This window comes from Mastigoproctus giganteus, chromosome 3 (genome assembly GCF_048544385.1).
Source record: "Mastigoproctus giganteus isolate SK-2022 chromosome 3, ASM4854438v1, whole genome shotgun sequence".
In the NCBI taxonomy this organism is placed as follows: domain Eukaryota; kingdom Metazoa; phylum Arthropoda; class Arachnida; order Uropygi; family Thelyphonidae; genus Mastigoproctus; species Mastigoproctus giganteus.
Genome location: NC_143577.1, coordinates 156,687,433 through 156,714,845, shown reverse-complemented (window position 1 = coordinate 156,714,845; position 27,413 = coordinate 156,687,433). Strand labels below are relative to the sequence as shown.

At 37.4% G+C, this 27,413-nt stretch overlaps 1 protein-coding gene across 1 annotated transcript in view; it reads left to right on the top strand.

The window, feature by feature from the left end:
* Positions 1–27,413, top strand: part of LOC150088348 (tau-tubulin kinase homolog Asator-like) — a 439,131-nt gene that overhangs the window by 136,567 nt on the left and 275,151 nt on the right. The window contains exon 2 of the mRNA XM_090369460.1: positions 21,098–21,227. Within this exon, the coding sequence (XP_090225586.1) occupies positions 21,098–21,227 (130 nt within the window). The remainder of the gene's footprint in view (positions 1–21,097; positions 21,228–27,413) is intronic.

Below are 27,413 nucleotides of genomic sequence, written 5' to 3'. Positions count from 1 at the left end.
TGCTAGTTTTGTAAAACATTACCTGACCTACACATTCCGTATTAAAGCAAATTAGATCTCAGTTGATAGGCATCCATTAGCACAATCAAGTATTTGTCTTCTATTGGATCCCTGGCACCTCCTTAGCCAGGTGGGAAGGAGCAGCAGTGCGTAGCACATGCTTCTTGATTAGACTGGGGTTCGAGCCCGTGACCACCAAATATGGATGATGTGGAAAGGTCAGGGAATGACCACTGCATATCCCCCGGAGCAATATATGGCCTTAGTTGCTAATGCTCCTAATAACAAACAAACAAACTGTTGGATCCCAGGCCATACAAGAATAACGAGAAACAAATCCACAGATTGTGCTGCTAAACATCCAACCAACACAGGCTGATCATATTTCTCAGTCCCATTTCTTGCTTATATGTCCATTATAAGATTTGAAAAAAAAATATCTTTCATGCGTACAGGATACACATGCTGCTTCTTTTTTTTTTAAAGTTCCAACAAATAGATACTATATACTTGTTGAAACTTTCTTTTTTATCTATGTTCAATAATATGTTAACTAAAATTGTTGAATGAGCAGAATATTTCATTAACCTCCCAAGGCCACTTCAGCTCCCATGCCCTTTATCCAATAAACAATAGAATATGAAATTCAGTGCCAACTGCCATCTAAACATGAACATATTTTGGCAATTCGACTTGAATTCTTTGTGCACAATTCCCTTGCTATTGTAGGAAGTGATGAGTATGGTTTTGATTTTTGACCTTTCTTGAACTTTTTGTGGCTTTAGGAGAGTGGACTTTGTTTCATTGCATGGTAGTACTGAAAAAACCACATCTCGTCACCCGTAACAATTAAACTGAGGGAGTTGGGTTTGCTTTCAGCAGCCTCATTCAGTTTTATGCCCTGTTCAACTCTCGCCTGTCATTGACCATCTCAGGGGCTCACATCTGGTGAGTATGGGCTTGGCACACACACTGGGTCCTGAACTGGATATCATCATCATTCTACTCTTTCTTGGTGATTCCCTTCTACTTCTGACTATTGTTTCACTCTCTCTCTCTCTCTCTCTCTCTCTCTCTCTCTCTCTCTCTTAGGGTAATTCAAATTTTTGACGTGAATAATGTCTATGCTTGGGGGAATACCATACAGCGTTCGGTCTGACATGAAAAGTGAAACGTCTAACCGCTGTTATATCTCCGAAACTAATAGACAATAGTATAAGCAATTTATACTTATTTTGTTGGGTATATAATGCCGTCAACGAATATGCAAGAAAAAATTTGAAATTTTTATATTTAATATAATTTTTTTCGAAAAAACTAAAAAGTTCACATTTTGGTCATTTGCCATTGTGTCTTGGTTACTTTCACTTTCAATAACTTCTAAACTATGATAGATAGACAGACATAAACAGTAAGCAACAAAAATGTTCAGTAGGGAACGTAGCTTTTACATCTATAAATAGTTTTGATGCAGTTCTTATGGTTTCCCAGTAATAGTGATGCAAATTTGAGAGAGTTGAAAAATTCGAGCATTTTTAAGTTTTTTTTCGCAATATCTTGAAAACTATAAATGTTAGACAAAGAGTAAGCAACAAAATTGTTGCATTTTGAGAGCTCTACAAGGATATATAACTAGATTTATAAAATCGGGGTTTTTAGTTTTCGACAGTTGACCAAATCGTTAAAGTAACTACTTTGTTCAGTTACTTTGCATTTGTCGAGCAGCATGGTTGTGTTTCATTTAGTTAAGTTGTGACGATGCCTAAAGTTAAAGAACTAAACGTGTTCAAAGATTTCGACAAAGTCACAAATCTAACATTGAAAAGCAAGCACCAAAGTCGGCGGCGGAAAGCAAGAGAGAGAGTCGTAAGCGTAAATGCGAGCAAGATCAATTAGAGGCAGATGTCCAGCCATCAATATCGAAAAGAACAGTGCAATCAGCAAATGAAGATTGCCAAAAGTGTTATACGTTAGCCTTCAAACGAATTTGAAAGAACGTTTTTGAACAACTCGTTTGGATATGTCTGCAGCATTTGCAAGAGACTGGTTTCAGAATGATTTGAGATTACTAAAGCCAAACCATATACAAATTCTTGAAGATGAATTTCCGGAAGCAGAGAACGTGGCATCGTTTATGCTTTGCAATAAATGTTTCACAAGCTTAGAATTGGGAAGTGTACCGTCGTTATCCAAGTCCAACAGCTTCGCATATCATCCATTTCCATTGAATTTACTGTTGCTCAATTGTATAAGCAAACGGTTGGTTTTGGCTAGATTGGCATTCATGCAGATTCAACGTTTGCAATATGAAACTGGCAGTTATGGTATTGTCGGACAAGTCATAAATGTTCCAGTCGACATGAATAATATGGTTAGAGAGTTGCCTCGTGCTTTAGACGACGATTGTGCATTCAATGTTCACATCAAGAAGCATTTGATTCAAAAATTGAGTTACAAGGATATGTGAGAAAAGAAACGGTCAAATCGTGGCTAAGGTATTTAATCAATACTCCTCTGTACAAATGTTATAGCATCACAGTTGCTTGTTACAGTTTCATCGAGAGTTATTAATAGGGAACAAGTAGACAATGTAGAGAAGATTGAGGCGTCTTAAAGTGACATCGAATTACTGATGGCACAGCAACACACTTTACTTTGGAATGAAGACAAATATCTTGCAATTGCTCCTGGACAACACAATCAACCAATGCCAATAGTTTACGATGAACATGCTGAGGAACTGTTGTTTCCAGTGATATACTTAGGCCATCCACATAAATTTAAAGATGAATTATGCATTACTCCGTTTATGATGTCAACTAGCGAAATAAGACAAAAAGATCGCCAAGGAGTAATGCCATATTGTATTCTCTACATGGTGATGAAAATTTTACACTTAGAATAACCGAAGGTTTATATTCCACTTTCAGATGCATCGGAGAAAGTTCCAATATAACAAAACACATGATAGAAGACCAAAGATTTGTTGAAGAATGCGTCGAACGTAACTACTTGTTTCTCAAATCCATTTCAAATTCTGTACACAACTGGTCTCAATGCAAGAAAGATGTCTTTGCTATGATCAGACAACTTGGTAAGCCGACCATGTTTCTGATATTGAGTGTGACGGAGGTTCGCTGGCCACATCTCTTTAAAACACTTCACAGACTAAATGGTAATGAAGATACAGAAGTTGACGATCCAATAAAAGAATTGACAGCATTGCAGTGTACGAAGCTAGTCAACGAGGATCCGGTCACATGTGTAATATACTTCAATAAGCTAGTTGACGTTATAATGCATATACTGCAATCGAAAAGGTACGATCCTTTTGGGAAATTCAAAGTAATCAATTTCTTCAAGCATGTAGATTTCCAACCTCATGGCAGTCCACATGCTCACATTTTGCTGTGGCTGCAAAACAATTCTAAAGAATTGGTTTCGGAAGATATGCCAAAGACTGTAGAAGTAATAGATGAATTGTGCAGTGTTGATGCTTTGGATCTTCCGACTCTTACTTAAAACAATTGTACAAGCATACATACATGCCGACTGGGTTAGCCGGGTGGGTAAAGTGCCTGCCTGGCAACCCAAAGGTCGAGGTTCGATTCCCGCCTCGGGCTTGGATCAAAGTACTGCAAAAACCTTGGGAGGTGCATTATGGCCACAGAAGCCTATGCGCCAACAACTACCAAAAAAAAAAAAAGAAAAAAACAAGCATACATTTACTTGTTTCAAGAAGAGCGATGATTGTTGCAGATTCAATATTCCATATTGGCCTATGGATCAAACTCTAGTTTTAATACAGATGAACACACAAGACAATCAATGTTTAAGTTTCAAATGGTGTTTTCAACAATATAAGAAAGATCTTGAAGAGAAACATTATGATACACTCGAGCAGTTTCTAGAAGAGCACAAGTTGGATATGAAAACTTACTTGGATGTTATTCAATCAGGATTGAAGAGACCTACCATTCTAATGAAAAGAAATTTGACACATCTTTGGACGAATACCTTCAATCCTTGGATAGCTTGTATATTAAATTCGAACATTGATTTACAGTTCATACTTGAGGAACATTCACGCACATCATACATTGTAGAATATGTTAACAAAACCAATAGAGACATAAGCCATTTGCATCGAGAGTTGATAAAATTGCAAGAAGAGTATCCAGATCAAGACTTGTTAAAATGTGTTAGCCTTAAAATGTTGAATAGCGCTGAAATGAGCTCGCAAGAGGCAGCTTGGTATTTTCTTCGCCAGCCAATGTCTGAGGCTAATAGAGAAGTTATGTACATTCTAACTACTTGGCCTCACGAGCATCAGAAAAGTAAGAAGAGCAAGAAGCAAGTGGCTGAAGCAAATCTCGATGATGATTCTACCGACATATGGAATGAAAATATTATACAGAAATATGAGAAAAGACCAAAAGATGGAGAGCTCAGTCTGCTTTGCTTGGCTGATTTTTCAGCTAAATACAATGTTGTGAAGGGACGATGTAAATCTAGAAAACAGATGAGTCATAAGGTATCGCCACTATGAAATGGCTGAATTGACAGAGTATAAACGTGAGATGGTTTTACTTTACTGGCCTTTCGAAAATGAAATTGTTGATATCTTAGATTCAAACAAGTTTCTTCAGATATACGATGAAAATGAAGAGTACTTTATGAATTGTTGCAAAAGGTACGAGCCGGACATTGATATTGACAAAACATTAGAGTATTGTGGAAAACTTTGCATCAAAATGGACGATAAAGAGGATGCTCAAGCAAAATGCGAGGAATATGTTGAAAGTCAATCGCAGAGGATGCTAGTAACAGACTTCAAGAGAACAATGATGATATTGAAATGATTTTGGCAAATTCACTATCCGCTGTGGTATGTTGGCGAGATAATGTCATGACCAGTGATGATTACGGCAAGTTGGTTCAAATGATGAATAGAGAACAATGCAAATTGATTCTTGAAGTTAAACATTGAATAACAGATTGAGCTAACACAACACTGCTTCAAAAATTCTTTACTGATTCAGCGCCGACCGGGCTAGCCAGGTGGGTAAAGTGCCTGCCTGGCAACCCAAAGCTTGCAGGTTCGAATCCCGCCTTGGGCTTGAATCAAAGTACTGCAAAAACTTTGGGAGGTGCATTATGGCCACAGAAGCCGATGCGCCAACAACTACCAAAAAAAAAAAAAAACTGATTCAGCAGGCTGTGGCAAGATGTTTACCTTTAAAATTATGATGGAAACTTACAGTTGCTTAAGTCAGGCCACAACTCACTTAAAAACGTATTCGTTGCGTGCATGTTGACGTGGAAGGCGGCTGTAGAGAAATGTACTACAGTTCATTTGGCGTTAAAAGTTGGTATGACGCTAATACGTGGTGGTCTTGCTCAGGAAACTTTGCACCTCTATCGTAACGTGTTTCAAAACGTTCTAGCAGTATTCATTGATGAAGTTAGCATGATTGGAGCTGACATTTTGCATACGATTAATGCCAGACTGCAAGAGATCACCGGAGAATTCGATCAAGAGTTTGGTGGTTTAGATATCATATTTTGTGGAGATTTGCATCAGTTGCTGCCAGTGAATGCAAGGCAAATATTCAAGCCTCATAAAAATTCTGTCGGTGGTGCAATTTTGTGGCAGTCCCTCAGTTTCTTTCCATTGGTTCAAGTGATAAGACAGTGATGTATTCTCTGGCATATTAACTAAAATTGGAAACGGTGAAATGTTAGACGTTGAAGTAAAGAAGTTAATCGAAAGGCGATTTAGAACATGAGGCTTTGTCATGGAACAAGTACCAAATGCTGTTTGTTTGTTTGTTTGTTTGTTTGTTTCATTGTAACAACGATGTTGCTCAAGCATTGGAAGGACAATCACTTCACCGGTTACAAGAGTCATGAACAGTTGACTAGTATGCAAACAAAACTCCATCAAATGAGCGTAGCAGAGACTGGAGGTTTGCCATATGTATTGCATCTATTGACTGGAAAACCTTACATGATCACTACAAACATTGATGTTGATGGTTTGGTCAATGGAGTGATCGGAACTTTACAGTACGTTTAGATGAAAAAAACAGAAATCAAAAGATTGTGGTTACATTTCAAAAGTAAGAATGTTGGAACTAAGAGCCGTCTCAAGTCTCGCCCGCACATATTGTCGCATTGTGGCATATTGAAATCTGGCTGGACTCCAATTACGAGACGTTCCACCACAGTATTTTTCAAAATAAAATGCTTAAATGCAAAAGACTCCAATTTCCTTCAGTTGAAGCTTCTGCCATGATAGTACATAAATCTCAGAGTGAAACTTTCGAAGAAATCGTATTCGATTATGATGAGTCTCGAACAGCAACTGGTATACGTTGCATTGTTGAGAGTTAGAAGCATAGATGGCCTGTACATCATAAATCAGAAAGATGACTTTACATTCTACCATACTTGTGGTTGTAACGCACCCAAGATGCAAGATCTTTGAACTGAATTGAAACGTTTGAATAATCATCGTTTGGAAACACTGTACAACCGCATTACAATTTTGGGATCAAGTTGCTTCGTTGAGTTTTAGAATGGTATTGTTGAATACACAGAGTTTGAAACTTCATAGCAAAGACATTGCAACTGATCCAATTCTCATGGAATCGAATATCTTGGCATTAAATGAAACATGGCTTGAAAACGATGAAAATGTTGATGTTCGAGGATACAAACGTATCACACAATTCAAAAGACCTGTGCGATTTGGTGGTGTTGCAATACACAATAAAGTTGAATTGACAATATGTATGTCAAATATTCTCATTACTGTTGACGCAGACTCGCTGCAGCAAATGACTGGTACAGATAATTGTGGTGACATTTGTGCAGCTGAAGATGAAATAGATGGACAGAAGACTGCTTGGAACATTCTACATCTCACCGAATTCAACATTGGAGCAGATTAAAGTTTTCTTAATATCCAATCTAGCGATTTATATGCCAAAGTTTGGAGACATACCTAAAGTTGTAAGGAAATTCAACTTTCAAAAGATCCCAATAATTTTAGTGGGTGATTTCAACATTGACATTAAGAAACCTGAAAATGCTCCATTCCTCGACTTCATGGAATCAACATTTGATCTTAAACTTGCATCAGATCCTACAAAATCTGCTACACGTGGTCAGTCATGTAACTTGGTCTTCAATTGTGATGTTAATAGTTTGAATTGTTTCAACTATGTATCCTACTTTAATTACCACAAACCTTTAGACTATAAAGCGTTTAGGGCTGAAGCCTCAAGCTATGGAAAAGTCTAGACTATGTATAAGTATAGTGCAAAAGCATCAATAATACATAGCCAAATCTGAATTAACAGAATGTGCAAAACGGCATTGTTTTAAGTTATATCTCATATTGTGAATACCTTCACAATGAGTTGCCACGATATTGCACTACTTCAAATAAGTAACGCTTCACCTGAGAAGAAGACTAATGTTACTTATTCTCAGATGGATACCACCACCCAGATGGCACCGTTTTGAAATATGGTATGGGATAAAGTTCTCTGTTATCCTCATGCTATCTCTATTAGACTTAGAAAAGAGATAAAGATGTAGGAAGGTGATAGTCGGAGAGGTAGAAGAAGGAAATGCCATAGAAGGAAGAAAGGGACAATTGCTCCTTCAACTCACAGTCAAAGCTCATATATTCCTCGAATAGGCAATGGTTCCTCAGTAGAGAAAACTGTTGTTACCTATTCAAGGAAACTCGTCTCCTTCAACTCACACACAAAGCTCATATATTCCTCAAATAGGCAACGCTTCCCCAGTAGAGAAGATTGTTGTTACCTATTCGAGGAAACTCAGTGGCCATCAGCCCCCCCCCTCAGACGGCACCGTTTTGAAATATGTTATGGGATAAAGATATCAGCTATCCTCAATATCCCTATAAGACTGAGCAAAGAAAAAAGGAGGTAGGAAAGTGATAGTAAGAGAGGGAGAGGAAAAGATGCTGTAGAAGAATGAAAGATATAATTAGTTATAATTTGTACGAACTCAGAGCTCCATGCCCCGGCTGGGCAGTGCATCCCCCTGATGGAGACTGGTTGTTACCCAGTTAGAGTCCTGCAAAGATGATTAAGATCTTCCTCTGGTGCCATTTCTGGCCCTTTAGCCTTCATCAGTGGGTAGATAGGCATACTGGTTAGACCAGACGAGCTTTCCAGTTTCTGGATATTTCTATGGAATTAACCCTTCAGGGATCCTTCATTGGTCCTACTTTGGGACTATCTAGTGGCCTGTATGGCTTAAAAAAAAAAAAAAAAAATCCGAAAAGGAACAGTCGCCCTTATCCACTCATCTCTGTATGACTCAACCCAATTGGGCTGCTCACTCATCCACTGACACACTCTGAGGAAGGCCCAGTCCATGTGATTGCCAAGTTGGCGGCCGCCTGCAGTTGGCTTGCTCTACATGGGTTCTAGGGTCTCCTCCTCTTACACACTCCTTTTACCATCTGCAGCTTTCAAAGCTTAGCTGCCGTACATACAGGAGAGAGACCAAATGCCTGCAGCTGACTTGGTCCCTATCCACTAATAACTAAGCTAATCTGGTTGGTATGTAACATCCCTAGCCTAGACTGATCATTACCATCTAAGCTGCACATATATGTTATTATCTATTAGTCAACATAGAGGTGTGGGAAAGCACCATAACTGTAAAAATCTTTGCTTTCCAAGTTGCAGTAACTCTAGTACCAAGAATCTTCTTATTGCAGCGTGCATCATTCGAAGGGCGCATTTTGACACCTCCGCTGCAGAGCCTTCTTCTTTTCTTTTCCTGATTTTCCAAGCCTGATATTTACCTTCATTTAGGAGGTATATCAGGATGCTCGTTTCTCTGGAAATTGGGGCCGGAAACTGTAGAAATAGTATTTGTTCCCTAATCATGCGCAGCATTCTCATTGTTTTATGCACACGGCACCGTTTCAGGGCTATTTTATATTTGTGTGGGATAATAACTCGACTATCCACTTGTCCCTATTAGACTTAGAAAAGCAAAAAGATAGAGGGAAAGTAATAGTAGGCGTGGAAGAGGAAAAGAAACGGTGTAGAAGAATGAAAGGAACAGTAAGTCCTTCAACTCACACCACTCAAAAACTCAAACTCCTCGAATAGGCAACGCTTCCCCAGTGGAGAAGGCTGTTGTTACCTATTCTTGGAAACTCCAGACATCATCAGGCTCCCCCTGGTGCTGATTCAGGGCTATTTGGCCCTTCTTTGGTGGGTGGGTGGGTAGGTACCTAAGTGATGCAGTTTTTTTTTTTTTTTTGGCTGGTGCAGCAAAAGCCTCAGGCTTCCTTGCACCATATGGCTAATAGTAATAGAAAAAAATCAATGGCCATTATAATATATGGCAACCCCATTCTTAGAATAACCCCAAGTGCTTATATCTGGTGAGTATGGACTGGCACACTCAGAGTCCTGAGTTGGATATCATCATTCTTCTCTTGGTGATTCCTCTCTCTCTCTTTCTCTCTCTCTCTCTCTCTCTCTCTCTCTCTCTCAGGGTAACTTGGAAATTTTTTTTTTTTTGGCTGGTGCAGCATAAGCCTCGGGCTTCCTTGCTCTATATGGCTAATAATAATAATAAACTTTTTCAGTTCAAAACTGAACTGAAACTGTGCCGTTTTAGCTTTTGTCCAAAAAGACAGGTAGAAACTATCCTGGCCATGACCAGAATTTGACACATGATTTACTCACCTTTTTCTGCTCATAGATGATCCTCCCTAGTGTATGTGTTTCCATGCTTCATTTACAGTAAAGCATACTATACCTTGTCTAATAATACTCATCTAACCTGCTTCAGATCTTTCCCTAATCTGCAAGAGCCTTTTTCACTCTGCCATGTCATAGGAAATGATTCACTCACTCAGATTTCTTTGCTTTCTTAAAAAAATAAATCTATTAACTGCTTTTGAATTCATCCTACTTTTTTTTATAAGCAGTTACCATTTTTAACTATAATCTATTGATTTGTACAATATGGACGAAGTAGCCCTTGCGCTAGAAATCTTCGTAGCAATAATAATAGCAATAACCAGATGTTGCTGGTGACCTGAATAGATTGTGTCTATCTTTACAACAGAACATTCCTTTCCCAGTGGGTGATGTACTGATATACTTGAGCACTGTAAAATATGCGGTGTGTACATTACACAAGAGAGTTCAACAGAAAAACTACTGAACTTGAAAGTCTAAAAAGGATAATGCTTCCAGGAACAGATGACATTTACCCAATCATATTGAAAGAGACTGCAAAGGGATGTGCCAAACCTTAGGATTAATTTTGAGATTGTTGTTAGATTTTGGGTAAATGCCTTGGTTTGGAAAAGTACCAATATCTCATTGAAATACCAAGGTGGAGGCTAAGGATTAGATGAGTAATTATAGGCTGGTTAGTTTCAAACTGAGTTTGAAATGGATCTCAGTGGAAGGGAACATAATGGGAACTCATGTTCAAAGGTGTATTACAAGATCATCTTCAAGTATAATATCTGAAATGGATCACAAATTGGTTTGGAAAGGTAAATCTTGTTTAATGAATCTGATAAATTACTACAGTGTGGTTACATGGGAGTTGGATGCAAGAAACAGTTTTGGCATTACAATGGAACCTCTATATTCGTCATTAATCCGTTCCTGAGAGATGGACAGATACTGAATTGGATGAATATAGAATCAATTTTTTTCATAGGAATTAACTAAAATTGGAATAATTCATTCCCAGCCCTGAATCTGATACGTAAATAAATAAAAAATTAACCAGAGCTTTACCTTTACTGAGGAGCGACGATGGCAGAAGCTGAAGAGGAGGAAAGGAATTATTGTTTACAAGGGGAGTCACCTTCCATTAAAACATCAGGTAACTCCAATTCTTGTGACCATATGTCTTTTTTGTCCCTTTCCTGACGATTCTCTAGCACTCGATTTAGCATAGAACTTTTCCAACATTGTCTGATTCTGTCTGTTTTTTAAAATTTTCTGAAAATTTAAAAAAACAGACAGAAACATAGCCAATAACATTATCATTGAATAAATTTATATTTTGATTAACTATGGCAACGTTCGGGTGCCACTTCTTGACCGTACTCTGTGTTTTGGCCCAATTGGACAGCATTTTCTTGATGTCAGCAGTTGGGATGCTGCCTTTACTTGGCCCTTCCTTTTCTGATGAAATTTCCTCCACTGCTTCAGCTTCCTATTATAGAAGGAAGGGAATGAATCAGATTGGTCCACTTGATATCGATGGGTCAACTGTTGATGATCCTGCTCAGGTAGCTAACAAACTAAATGAATATTTTGCATCGACATTCACACATGAGGAGTTATTCAACGAGGGGAATGCCAGAGGTGTATTCAACTCTAGCAGTAAGCTACAGAATCTTGTAATAACTGAGAATAAAGTGGAGGAGAAATTGTTGAAGATAAACACAAGAAAGGCACCCGGGGTGGATGGGATCTATCCAGTTATATTAAAGGAGGCAGCAAAGGAAGTAAGCAAACCCCTAGCCATAATTATGAGAGCTTCTTTGGACTCAGGGGAGGTACCCACAGACTGGAGATGTGCAAATGTCACCCCAATTCACAAAGGAGGATCAAAGGCTGACACAAGTAACTATAGACCTGTGAGTTTAACTTCTGTTCCAGGAAAATTAATGGAGGCACTAGTTAAAGAAGCACTGCAGGATCATTTAGACAAGACTTCAGTTATAGCTCGGACACAGCATGGTTTTGTTAAGGGGAAGTCTTGCCTGACCAATTTGATTGGATACTATGATGCAGTCACAAAGGAACTGGGTGCAGGAAATAACTTTGATATTATATACTTGGATCTTAGAAAGGCTTTTGATACTGTTGCACATGGAAGACTGCTGCACAAATTGGAGCAGTGTGGCATTGGAGGCAAATTGCTGCTGTGGATAAAGGGGTGGCTGAGGGGGGAGAAGACAGAGAGTGGTAATCAATGGACACTGCTCGTCGTGGACTAATGTTATTAGTGGAGTCCCTCAGGGTTCAGTGTTGGGTCCATTATTGTTTTCTGTATTCATAAATGATATTGATGATGGTATATCAAGCTTAATGTCGAAGTTTGCAGACGATACAAAGGTAGGCAGGGTTGTCAAGGACACTACTGACACTATGCTGCTGCAACAGGATCTGGAAAGGTTGAGCAGATGGGCTTCGAGGTGGCAAATGAAGTTTAACATTGACAAATGTAAAGTACTACACATGGGAAACAGCAACCCCAGAGCAACATATCAACTCTGTGGTACTACACTGACAGTGGTAGAGAATGAAAGGGATCTGGGGGTGGTTGTGCAGGCAGATATGAAGTTCTCTGAGCAGTGCAGACGGGCTGCAAGAGTAGCTCATGGTGTATTGTCAATGATATATAGGAATTTTTCTAGCAGGGATAAGGAGGTGATTATTCCCTTGTATAAGGCAATGGTCAGGCCACACCTAGAGTACTGTATACAGGTCTGGAGGCCTCATTTCAAGAAGGATGTAGAGCTGCTGGAACGAGTACAGAGAAGGGCAACAAGATTAGTGAATAGAACAAAGGGGTGTTCTCACGAAGAAAGGCTTAAGTTTTGCAAATTACAGTGTCTGGAGACTAGGCACCAGTGAGGTGATCTGATAGAGGTGTATAAAGCCTTGAATGGTTTGAGCATGCTCAATGCTGATGGGATTCTTCCTCTAGCTCAGAATAATCACCTGAGAGGGCATAAATTCAAATTGAGGAAAGACAGATGTAGGATAGACGTGCGGAAATTTGCCTTTAGCCAGCGGGTGGTTGGTTGGTGGAACAGACTTCCATCCCTTGTCATGGAAGTTGATAGCCTAAATAAGTTTAAGGCTCAGCTGGACAGGTATTTCGAACGAACAGAGGGGTGAAGTGGAAGTGGTTTTTTTTTTTTTTTTTTTGGCTGATGCTGCATAAGCTTGCTTTCTTGCATCAAATGCCTCTACTAATGCTAATGCTATTCTTTATGAAGGTCCAACAGTTCTTCTGTGGTGAGCACCCTTCCATGGTCCTCCACCAATTCCTCTACATCCCCACTATCAACCTCCAATCCCGTGGACCTGCCCAGAGACACAATTTCATCAACAACAGGCTCTGACCCAAAACCTTCAAAGTCTCTTTCTGACACACACTGGCCACAATTTCCTCCAGGCCGAGTTCATTGTCCTGGAAGACACTTCCCCCCCATGTCTTATTAATTATCCTCAAACAATAGAGGATATTGAAGTGATTTTTTCCAAAATTCTGTCAATGTAAGTTCTCTCTCCAACGTCACTTCAAACACCTTTGAAACAAGGCCTTTGTATAAAGTTTTTTAAAACAGGCAGTGACCTGCTGATCCATGGGTTGGATTAGAGTTGTGTTTGGTGGTAGATATTTAATGCGAATAAAGCTGTATTCCCCTGCCAAATCGTCTTCCAAGCCAGGGGGATGAGCAGGAGCATTGTCCAAAACCAAGAAGGCCTTTACATGTAAATTTTAACTTTCTAGATAATCTTTCACACTTGGGACAAACACTTCATGAATCTACTCCAGGAAAAACTGTCTTGTTACCCAAGCCTTACTGTTAGCCCTCCACATCACATTTAGTTTACTTTTTATGATATTGTTCTTCTCAAAAACTCTCATATTTTCTGAATGATAAATGAGCAATGGTTTAATTTTGCAGTTTCCCACTAGTGTTACCACACAACAAGAGTGTTAATATGTCTTTCATTGGTTTGTGTCTGGGCAATGCTTTTTCCTCTTTTGTGATGTAGGTTCTTCTAGGCATTTTTTTCCAGAATAGGCCTGTCTCATCACAATTAAAGACGTTGAGGGATAAATCCCTCAGTGTCTACATAGTTTTTAAAATCTTCAACAAACTTTTTAGCATCTTCTGCATTTGAGCTTGAAGCCTCTCCATGCCTAACTGCACTATGAATGCCTGTTTGCCTTTTAAATTTTTCGAACCAGCCCCTACTTGCCATGAAATCATGAAACTGCCTTGCCACCAGTTATTTGCTTTTCAGTAATCTATACTAATAAACGATTTTCCATGTCTTTATACATTTGTGATCTTTTAGCAGCAAGAATTTTTACACCTTTTGCCACATCAGCCGGTTTAATTGCTTCTTTATTTTTAATTATGCTGCTTACCGTAGTTCTCGGCATGTTAAATTCTAACGCTAAGTTGGAAACACATGTTCCACTTTCAAACTTAGCAATGATTTCTTTTTTCAACTCAATTGTGGTTCTCACAGCTTTCCTTTTTGGTTGTTTTTCTTCACTACACTTTTTTGGGGCCATAGCCACTTCTTTTTACAAAGATAACTGGAAAAAATTGCAAAATTAAAAAAAAAATTTAAAGAGAAAATAACAGGTGATGCATTCTGAACGATCACACCTTTTGTGCACAAGTCAAGACTGGGCTATCGCACGGGTCCGGCTAACTGCATGGGCGATTGATTGTGCAAGGCTAGCTGACTGCGTGGACGATTGCACGAGGCTAGGATGACCATGTAGTGGGTGACTTTTCGTGATGAATATTGGATTTGACAAATATAGGGGCTGACAAATATAGAGGTTTCACTGTATATACTTGGACTATAGAAAAGCTTTTGGCATGGTTCTACATTGGATTATATTGGGGTTTCATGCAAGATCCTCAGATAGATTGAGGGATGGCTGAAGGATAGAAGGCACAGGATTGTTCTTCAAAATGTTGTGGCCATTCTTCAGAGTGCAACAGGGTTGCAAGAATTGTTCGTCAATGTTCAGTGCTGGACTCTTGTTTTTGATCTTGAATGGTATAGATGAGAGAGTAAATTTTATAAAATTGAAACTTGCAGATGATATAAATATGGAGGGTGGTTAATAATACAAATCTGACTTGAGTTGCTTCAGAATGATTTGGACAGGCTTCATGGATAGTCAGAGAAATCAGAATTATGCTTTAATTCTACCTGATATAAGGTTTTTACATTTTGGAAATAGTAAACCCAAGAGTAAGTTGTACATTAGGTGTGGTTGAGCTGAAGGGCCTTCAGCTCAACCACACCTAAGAAACGAGACTTTGGTGTTTCAGTATGGCCAGATGAGAAGGATAGCATGCAGAGTAGGCAGCTAGGAAGTTGCACAATTTATCAGTGATATATACTGCACCTTTGCATCAAGAAAAAAAAAGTTATAGTTCTCTTATATAGGTCAGTGGTGAGACTGCATTTGGTATTAGTAATGTCCGTATGGTGCAAGGATGCCTAAGGCTGGACCAGCAAAAAAGACTGTTTCGCGGCATTCCTATGCCAAAAGAAATACTTAACACAGTGGTTTTCAACCATTTAGTAATCTGATTCTGTGTGTGTATACAGTGGATTCTGTTTATTTGGGTCACCGGTTAATTGGGGCAGCCGTTTATTTGGGACAAATCTTAAAAAACAGAAGGAACCAAATTGAGAAAATAGCCAAGATTTACTTCGGACAACATGCCATTTAATCGGAGAAGGAGACTGCAGCACTGGAGATTACCCTACGTTTGTCTCCGACCATACCATTTGGTTCGGTTGGATTTCTGGAGGTCACAACCATAAAACAATTAGCAGTCACCTGTTTATTGGACTTTTTTGTTAGTGCCATCTATTATAAACGGATAGTAAACTCGATCTTATTGAATTTGCAATAATACCGACAGCTGGAATTTTGTGGGTTATTATGATGAAATGTGTTTACAGTTCCATGGAATCTTCTCTTTGTTCCTATTTTTAAAGCATCATAACTTGTTACTCCGTTCTCAATTGCGCATATTGTGTTACTGCAATTTGTGTGCCACGTTCTTTGTTATTGATTGCTTATATTTTTTGTGTTTAAAATTTTAACCCCTCCTACAAATGTCAGTGAACATAAATGTCAACTAGTTAGTATGTACATTAGCATTTGATGCAAGAAAGCAAGCTTATTCAGCATCAGCCAAAAAAAAAAAAAAAAAAAAACAACCACTACTCCCATTTCACCCCTCCGTTCGTTCGAAATACCTGTCCAGCTGAGCCTTAAATTTATTTAGGCTATCAACTTCAACAACAAGCGATGGGAGTCTATTCCACAAACCAACTGCCCGCTGGCTAAAGGCAAATTTCCGCACATCTATCCGACATCCGTCCTTCCTCAATTTGAATTTATGCCCTCTCAGGTGATTATTCTGAGCAAGAGGAAGAATCCCATCGGCATTGAGCATGCTCAAGCCATTCAAAGCCTTATACACCTCTATCAGATCACCTCGCCGATGCCTAGTCTCCAGACTCTGTAATTTGCAAAACTTAAGCCTTTCTTCGTAAGAGCAACCCTTTGTTCCATTCACCAATCTTGTTGCCCTTCTGTACTCGTTCCAGCAGCTCTACATCCTTCCTGAAATGAGGCCTCCAGACCTGTATACAGTACTCAAGGTGTGGCCTGACCAATGCCTTATACAAGGGAATAATCACATCCCTGTCCCTGCTAGAAAAATTCCTGTATATCATTGACAAGACACCATGAGCTACTCTTGCAGCTCGTCTGCACTGCTCAGAGAACTTCATATCTGCCTGCACAATTACCCCCAGGTCCTTTTCATTCTCTACCACTGTCAGCGTAGTACCACAGAGTTGATACGTTGATCTGGGGTTACTGTTTCCCATATGTAGTACTTTACATTTGTCAATGTTAAACTTCATTTGCCACCTCTCAGCCCATCTGCTCAACCTTTCCAGATCCTGTTGCAGCAGCAGCATAGTATCAGTAGTGTCCTTAACAACCCTGCCAACCTTGGTATCATCTGCAAACTTGGACATTAAGCCTGATACACCATCATCAATATCATTTATAAATACAGAAAACAACAATGGACCCAACACTGAACCCTGAGGAACTCCACTAATAACATTAGTCCACGTTGAGCAGTGTCCATTGATTACCACTCTCTGTCTTCTGCCACTCAACCATCCCTTTATCCATAGCAGCAATTTGCCTCCAATGCCACACTTCTCCAATTTGTGCAGCAGTCTTCCATGCGCAACAGTATCAAAAGCCTTTCTAAGATCCAAATATATAATATCAAAGTTATTCCCTGCATCCAGTTCTTTTGTGACTACATCATAGTATCCAATCAAATTGGTCAGACAAGACCTGCCTTTAACAAAACCATGCTGTGTCTGAGCTATAACTGAATTCTTGTCCAGATGATCCTGCAGTGCTTCTTTAACCAGTGCCTCCATTAATTTTCCTGGAACCGAAGTTAAACTAACAGGTCTATAATTACTTGTGTCAGCCTTTGATCCTCCTTTGTGAATTGGGGTTACATTTGCACATCTCCAGTCCATGGGTACCTCCCCTGAGTCCAAAGAAGCTCTCATAATTATGGCTAGGGGTTTGCTTACTTCCTTTGCTGCCTCCTTTAATATAACTGGATAGATCCCATCCACCCCGGGTGCCTTTTTTATGTTTATCCTCAACAATTTCTCCTCCACTTTCCTCTCAGTTATTAGTAAATAATCTAGCCCACTGCCAATGTTTACTTCACCTACGACATTCCCCTTCCTGAATAACTCCTCATGTGTGAATGTAGATGCAAAATACTCGTTTAGATTGTTAGCCACCTGAGCTGGATCCTCAACTGTTGAACCATCAACATCCAGTGGACCAATCTGATTCATCCCTTTCCTTCTTGAGTTTAAATAGGTAAAGAACTCTTTTCTGTTTTTCTTTGCATCCTTTGCCAAGGATTTCTCATAATCTGCCTTTGCCTGCCTAATCTCCTTTGTGACTTGGTTACAGACCAACTTATATCTATCATAGGCTTCCATGTCACCCATTAATTTGTATGTATCCCATGCATTTTTCTTCTCTGCCATATGTCTCATTAGTTCATCTGACAACCATTTAGGCCTGAACCTTGAACAATATTTCTTGGTTGGTATGTAAAGCCTGGTAGCTTCCAAGATTAGTTCCTTGAATGCTTCCCATTTTGAATTTGCTGTTGGTAACATCATCAGTTGGTCCCACTGTATAGAATTTAAATACTGTCTCTGACCATCATAGTCGCCTTTACGAAAGCAAAAACCCTTCCCTTTACCTCTGATGGTAGTTACCTCCTTGAGTAAATCCCACTTCAGCACACTGTGATCACTGCCACCCAGTGGTTCCTTTATCTGCAGATTCCTAATGCATGAAGAATCACTACTGATGTATTACAGTACGTATTAATTATTCCGATTTTCACGTATATTCTTCCGATTTTTACGTATCATTTAATTTTTTAATTGGTAAGGTAATAAAGGGTAAATTTGTGCTTAATAGATCTTTACTTTTATAGCCTGTGGATAATATTCCTCCTATTTTTGCTAATTAGAATCGCTGTTTAATATAATTAAAAGTCAATTCACAAACGTAATCACAATGACCGGCGCTTACTACACATCATATAGTGAACGGTACTTTACTGTGGTGAGCCCATTGTAATGTGATTTGATTGTACAATGAACCAATTGTAAAGCTGGAGTCCATTATATTTTTAGCTTTTTTTACATGAAATTTCTGATAATTGGGGCAGCAGCTTAATCAGGCCAAAATGCACTAGTCCCGATGTGTCCCAAATAACCGAAATTGACTGTATATATAATATTAAAAATATATATGTTATATGATAGTTATTATATAGTATGAATCAGAGCTGTAATGCTCAATACGTCCTACGTTGATATTAATATTTGTAAAATAATAAGAGGAGTTTGCCTCAATATAGTAAGTAGAACACTTCTGTATGATACTCTCCAGAAATTAAAATGAAAATATCGAAAAACTTGCATTAGAGTAAAAAATAATGAAAAACCAATTTAACACAATTAAAAATCAATATAACACAATTAAAAATATTAAAAAGAATATTGAAAACATTCAAAAATCGTTTTGAATATTTCAAATAAATTCAAATAATTTAAATTTCAAATAATTTAAAATTCAAAAATTTATTTTACAGATAGTTATTATAATAATATAATTATAATATAATATAATAATTATAATATAATTATAAACAAAATTAAAATTCATAATGCAAATTATATATACTCATATAATAATTTTATTCTTTATAGTAGAGGTACTAAATAAACATAAATTACAGATCACCACAAAATTAAAGAGATACGGTATAATGGATACCGTACACCTTTTAATAATGAAATAAATATACAGTATAAATTTTAAAAAATATATATAAAATAAATAAAATAATAATAAAAAAAATAAGTTTAAGTAGCGTAATCCAAAATGACACGGCACCCCTGAAATGCTGTTGCGGCACCTCAATTGAAAACCACTGTGCTAACCTGTGGAAAAATTTTTCCAATTTTCATGTATCCTTTAATTGTGTTAATTGGTAAGGTAATAAATTTGTGCTTGATATATCTTTACTTTTTATAACCTGTGGATAATATTCCTCTTATTTTTGCTTATTAGAATTGCCTTTTAATAGAATTAAAATTCCATTCGCAAACGTCATCACAATTATCAGTACGTACTTACTACATATCATATAGCGAATGGTATTTTGTTATGGAGAGTCCATCGTAAAGCGATTTGATTGTACAGTGAACCAATTGCAGGGGTCCACTGTATTTGATACACATAAATAGGAGGGGTGCAAGAATATTTGCTGATGCTATTGAGGCATTGTTAGGTGAGTTTGAAAAACTGCTAGCCTGGGGATATGCAGACTAATAGATTAATAGCAGCTGGAACCAGAGGTGAAAGTGATTCTTGCATCTTTTGTTGGGATATACAGCAGCCTGATAAGTGAGATGTTGAAAATTACAAGGCCTGATCGGGGCTATCATGGGACAAGAAGTACATGGGTTGTAATAGGGTTATTAAAATCAAAAATAGGTGCATGTACACTTGCTTGTACGTTAATGCTAGGAGTATGTAAACAAATTTGATGAATTTAAAGCTTTTGAGAGATACAGGCAACCCCCATATAACACAGTACTTCTACAACTAGGTTTCGCCCTAACACAATTGATAAATTGTGGCAATCCTCGCACAACATCGCACACGCACGCACACACGCACGCACGCACACACGCACGCACACACGCACACACACACACACACACACACACACACACACACACACACACACACACACACACACACACACACACACACACACACACACACACAATAAAAAAAATTAGAAAGGGATTAATTTCACTAAACTAGGGTAGAAAATAATCTAAATAGTTTACTCTAGAAAATAAACTAAAATAGTTGTGGTTTAGTTTATAGGTCCCATAGAATAAGAATCTGTTATAGATCCAGGTTTTTGTCATGAAAACTTGAATTTTTTTATCTTGTGATAATTCTTGGAACCTATAAAAAATCTCCCCATTAGATATTTTGTTTAAATTATTAATAACATATTTTACATAACAATAATGCAGTCTTATTACTTTATTCTGTTATATGCTTTCAGTATTTTGAGAAGTTGACATTTTAACAAATTTGCTGTTCTGGCATTTGGAATTTGTTGGCATTTCAGATGTTGGTTTCAAGTTAGTTAGTGTTTTGAACTACCAGCATTCGGACTGTTTTGGCATTTTGAACTGTCAATGTGTTGATCTATTTGGTGTTTTGATTGTCAGCATTTTGAGTGTTGTTAATTTGGATCAAATCCTGCTGAGCATTGTCTCCTCTGTAGCTAGCACTTTCTAATTTTGCAGATTTTTGAAAAAATATGATACCAAAAACAGTAAATAAAATAGAATTAAAATTAAATATAAAGAATTCATCCAGCAGGGCCTTATCTCATCATGAATTAAAAGACCTTGGTGAACATCCCCCAGCGATATAGCATTTCAGTAATCCCCCTTCCCCAAACCATTAGAAAGTGCTAGCTGCAAGACAGTAAGTAAACTTTGTGTACATTCAGAATTCCTGTTTATATCCTTCTGCCTTATAAAGAATTCTTTAGCATTTTTTTATATTCTGTAATGGCTTCGATCTTATTTTTCAGATACATCTGTAATGGCGATGTTGCGTCCTATGAAGAGGATGATAACAATAATTACTCCAGCTTCTCTATCACTATGACAAGTGAAGATCTTCTCCAGCCAGGTCATGTAGTAAAGGAAAGATGGAAAGTGGTAAGTCTGTAATGAGCATATAATTAGGAGCACTGCTTGGATAAAAGATTACAGCATGACCATTTATGGTTAGTTTTCATTCTGTAATTGTAAGCACTGCAGAAATAAATATTATATTTGTTGTACAATTGTTTAAAAACAATCCTTTATTATGCCTAAACCTTTAAAACCTTGAAATACAGGTATATGTGATTGTTTTTCGTTACTTCTTCTTTCAGTCAATAATAACAATAGGCACTCTAAAATATCATATTCGTAATTGTGTTGGTAGTTTATTGGAGAAAAAAAAGCTACTAAGAGATATTCATATGATAAGAGACTATGTAGATATGAGTTACAGTGCTTAGGAACTAGATGTCTCAGACATGATCTGATTGAAGTATATGAAGAATGGGGTGGGGAAACAAATGAATGATGGTGGAATTTTCACTTTTAAATAGGATACAAAACCAGCGAGCATAAGTACACATGAATTGGGAAAACTAATAAATTGGATCTTAGGAAGTTTGTGTTTGGTTAGCATGGTTTGTCAAGACTAACAGTTTATTGAAATTTAAGTTGCATATGGGTTGGTACCATCATATGATGGGAAATGTATATCCAATCCCCCCCACCATCCCCCAACATAGCAGGAGCCCGGACTCCTTCCATTTTTTGACCTACATTAATTGGTTATGTGGTGCAACTTTAAGCTCCAGCCTTCTAAAGGCTTAGAGTACATTTAATACATTTTAGAGTATATTTAGAATACATTTTAAAATACAGTGAAACTTCCCTTTAATGGACAGCCATGGGGAACGAAAATTTGTCCGTTAGAGAGAAGTGTCCGCTAACAAGAAGTCTGAGGGAGAAAAAAAAAAGAAAGAAAGAAAAATCGTTAAACGTTTAATGTAAAATGAAATTAAAATATATACAGATTTTGAACAATATTTTTGTAAATAATATACAATTACATACACAAGAAATAAAGAAAAATCGTTAGAAACGTTTAATGTAAAATTAGATTAAATTATATACAGCTTTTGCACAATATTTTTGTAAATAATATACATACAATTGTGCTATGCATATTATGACTTTATCTTAAGAAAAATACATACAGTAATCACTTATTTTCTTCTGCACCTTCTTCCGGCTGATAATTTTGTTTTCAACATTTGCTTGGAGTGAAGAAACCATCGAAAGTCCTTCAGTATATTCTTCAGCGGCGAAAAACATTTTTAAACGATTGATTTGTGTGAGCGCTTCTTCTATTTTCATTGGTGGTTCGTCGTTAATATGTTCTTCGACAGAATAACCTCCTTCCATTTCTTCATCCTCATGAGGAACTTCTTGAAAAATATCGATGATAATGTTGTTGATATCTAGAGCACCATCTTCTGTAGTGAGGTTCGAGTCTATATCTTTGTAGCCAGGGTCACTTGTAGCGAAAGTATCGTACATTATCAACAGATGTTGAAGTTCTTGTTCTTCTTGGTGCTCCACATTGCTGTTCACAACTTCAATTTTTGCGTTTGAGAAGCCAGATTTTACAAAACAGTTCACAACAGTTTGTTTTCTAATTGCATTTACTGAAGAGGAAATCCATTGAATCGCATCTAGGATGCTGAGTTTCTTTGCAAGGTCACTCGCACATGTTACATTGTTCATGTTTGCAATGAGATGTCTTAAAACGTTTTCTGTAGTGAAGTTTAAAATTTTTTATTATCCCTTGATCCAAGGGCAGATGTGTTTGGTGGCAATAAAACGATTTGAATGTTGGACAATTCAATGTGCGGGTGAGATGCAGCATTAACCATGAAAAGAATAATTTTTCTGTTTTGACGAATCATGTTTTGGTTAAAATGACTTATCCATTCGCTCATGATATCTCGTGTCATCCACGCTTTTTTATTAGACTTCCAGTTAATATTAAAAAGATTCAACTTTATGCCCTTGAAACAATGAGGATTTTGTGGTTTTCCTATAACAAGAGGTTGTTCAACGTCTCCCAGCATATTTGTACACAATAGTACAGTCAAGCGTTCCTTAGAAATTTTTCTGCCCTGGCACTTTTCGTTTTTTAGACTCATTGTTTTTTCAGGAAGAGCTTTAAAAAACAACCCTGTTTCGTCACAGTTGTAAATATCCTTAGCTTCAAAATCACGACATAAATCTTCCAATTTGACGGTCCACTCTGTTACAACCCCAGTATCAACAGATCCACCTTCACCACTTACGGTTTTCCAAGAAATTTTATACCGTGTTTTGAACTTGTCTAGCCATCCCACAGAAGCTTTGAACTCATTTACTCCCATAGATTTCGCAACCTCCAAAGCCTTTTCCCTAATAATAGGCGCATTAATGGGAATTTTTTTAGCACGTGCGCGACAAAACCACTCATACGTAACATTGTCAATTTGAAGTCCAACAGTTTTCGGGAATGATTTTTGAACCTGATCATTTATGTGTTGCCAAAATTGTTTGAGCAGTTCATTTTTTTTCTTTAGGATGTTGCTTACCTGCGTCTTCCCGATTTTAAATTTTTCAGCGAGATTGCGAACACTTTTTTTGCCGATCATACGCATTAATGAGTTCGACTTTATCTTTTAAAGTTAAATGTTTACGAGAAGACATTGTGCACTTCACACGACACTGAACAAAACTGAAACTCAAAAGACGAAAGGCCGACAAAATTCCCCCTGCACACACCGAATTCATCAGAAGTTTTACACGTGCCTTAAAATTCTTGAAAAAGAGTTTAGAACCGCGACGTAAACCTTGATAAAATTCAGAGAATCAGAAATAGAAAATAAACACACGATTGAGGCAATACGTGGAAGAAACGTTCCTAGAAAAAGGGCTGTGAGCTCGCCCGCTGTCCGTTATTGGGAGATCAAAGTAAGTGTTAATCTAAACGAAACAGTGCAAATTGCCTGTCTGTGTCCGCTACTGAGAATGTCTGCTAGACAGAAGCTGAAAACACGTTAAAACCAATAGAGGAGAGTTGGGGAATTTGAAAATGTCCGTTGTAGAGAGATGTCCGTTAAAGAGAGGTGTCCGTTAGGAGAAGTTTCACTGTATATATATTGTAACAGTGGGAGCAGTGGAATATCATCACAAGCTTGGAGTCTGTTGCAGTGTAATTATTATTTTCTAATGTAACTTTTTTTTTTCCTTTTCATTCTGAGGTGAAGACCCTTGTGCAATTGCACAACGGCCTTCAGCTCAGAAGGAAAGTCTCCCACCCAGCATTGTATCAACCTATGTGCACTACCTGCACCATAGGTTGGTACAACACTGGGTGGGAGACTGATTCTGATATAACAGCTAATGTCCATTTGCAGGTATCTGTGCTAGCAAATAAACAAAAAAATATAATTACCTGATTCTAATGTTTTGTAAATTTCTCTGAGATGATTAAAGACACATATACTATATGAATAAAAATTATTGAACAGAGGTAAATTGTAAGAGGGACTTTTAATCCAACAACCAAATACATAGTACCATCTATATGGGGTTGTATATTAGGCACCTCCCTATGACATCCCCTGCCCTCTTGGACATACCAACTTCTGGCAGGTGTTGGCCAGAATTTACCTCTGTTCCTCTATATGCCAGAATTTACCTCTGTTCCTCTATGTTTGTATAATGGCTGTTTTGACTGCAGCCTAATCCAGCATGCCATTTCATCCAACAGGTGTTCAGTGGGAGTGAGGACTGGGCTCTGAGCTGGTCCTTGCTGTATGATATGGACATTGTCTTGCTGGTACTGACAGGACCCATTACTATACTATTGTCACAGTGCAGTTAGTACATAATTGTCCAAAATGTCCAAGTAAATCGTGGACCTCATTTTTCAGTTACTGCTACTAACAGACCCAGTTCAATATAGCAACACCAAAGTACTAATGCTAATAATGCAAAGTGAGTTAAAGTGTCATACTATTTATTTCTTCCAGCCATATCTGCAGTTTTTGATGGTGTTTATTTCTTTATTTTTCAACAGTTATGTGTGGTGTTTGATTCAAGCATGCAAGTTTGTATGTTTGTGAACAGTGCAGTGTTGAACTTTCAGCACCTTTAGTGGTGCACATAGTGCTGTGTTGTGTTCTACACAACCATGTAACTTTGCTTTTCAACTTTACTGTTGATGTGTATGAATAAAATTGTATGTGTTGTTTCTGAATTACACCAGTGAAATTAGGTTATGTCTACATATAAAAACAAGTAAAGTTCACATAAATGTATATCTAATAATGAAAGGTTACTGATATATAGCTGTTCGAATTTTAAAAAATAGCTATGGAGTTTTGAGTGATAAAAATAATTAAAAATTAATAACAGCAAGCAGATATGCATTTATTGTGTATAAAATTTTACTAGGTGTGTGTCTGCTTATTTAAATTTATTTTTATCATTTTTTTACCATTCAAAACTCCATGGCTATTTTAAAAGTTCAAATAGCCGTACCTTGTTACTTTTCAGAATTGGACACCTGTTAACATGAACCTTTTAACATGTTTTTGTATTTACATAGATCTATTCCTGTAATTTTGTTTGTGTAATTTAGAAATGCCCTATGTTTGTTGTAATCATCTCAGATGGAGCAGTTATAGAATCCCTGAAATATCTGATTCAGGTAATTAAGCTTTTCAGTTTGTTAGCATAGATAACTCTATGTTGATATTAGTTGCTGTATAAATATCAGTCTCCCACTACTACAATAAATGTCCCACATATAGTAGAGAGCGCCACCTTTATTCATTTACTAGTTACAATCCCTACATAATGTTAAGATCACATTTCAAATCAATATATACTGAAATGATGATGTGGATGGAAGCTGGAAAAAGAAGTCTTATCATATAGAAATTTCACATTCCAATAACAATTCATAATAATAACTTGATTATTTTGCCTTTAAAACAATATTACTAAAATTATATCTTTTCAAAAAAATTGACTGAGGCTATACCAAACCCTTGAAGCCTTAAGAATAAACTTATTGTTCTTTAAGTGCTTATCATGTAATTGCTATATATGAATCTTACAGTTTCATGGTTATTTATTCTTGGGTGCTAATTGCAACAAACATATATAGAGACAGTGTGTATCTGTCTCCCCCCCCCCACACAAATATTTATATCACAAAACAATGGGGAATTAAATCAAGTTAAATATAACAGATGGCGATGAGACTAAGACATTGCACTGCTGATTGCAATTTGGTAGTAGCTTACCTTTCATTTTTATTTCATATTTTGGTTATATGGTAATTTGTTGGTGTAACATACTCTCATCTTGATTTTTTATCAAAATATACTCAACAAGATTTTATCACTGCCTTACACAGATGTGGCATTTTGGCAATTAATTTTATAATATTGTCTTGACTAACATTATTTCAAGCAGTCTGTAAGGTTTCCCATAAATTGTGAAGACTGGGGAGATTTCATGGACTTGACAGTCTAGCTGTTACTGTAAAAGCTTTGTTGGGTTTAAGTCAGGCAATTGGGGTGGTTCCATAATTTGCAATATCCATTCCTGTTGTTTAGTTGCTAGAAAGTCACTACACAGCTTAGAGCTGTGCTTTGAGTCATTGTCTTGTATATAAAATTTCTTTCACAAAGTTCAGACAATATTGCATTGTGTTCAAGAATATTTTCCTGGCCTTCTCTTGTTAAAATTCCTTATTCCTTCAATTCTGATGAAGTCACACACTCCAGGAAAACAGAAGCAACCCCAGATCACAGTGAAACCACCACCACCACTGTGCTTAACTGAAGGCACTAAATAGTGTGGCACCATTTTTATTTTTGTTGATCACCTCATATAAATTCTATGCTTGGATCCAAAATTTTCAAATTTGGATTCATCTGTTCACAGTAGTTTTTCCATTCTTCAGTTGTCCAATGTTGATGCCTCTTAGCCCAAACTTTTTTTTGATTTTCCGGTTTTAGTAAGGCTTTTTGGACCACTACACGATCATGAAGTCCTGCATGTTTATGACAAAGTTTTATGGTAGATGTAGACATGGGAGTTTCTCTGTTCCTATTGAACCCAGCTAGGATTTCAGGTGCAATAAGGTGTTGATTACATTTAGAAATCAGTTTTATTGTCCTATCTTGTGCTGCTGTTGTTACTCGCAGTAGTTTCTGTTGTTATTCACAGTCCTTTAAACTGCCAGTCTCCTTGAATCGT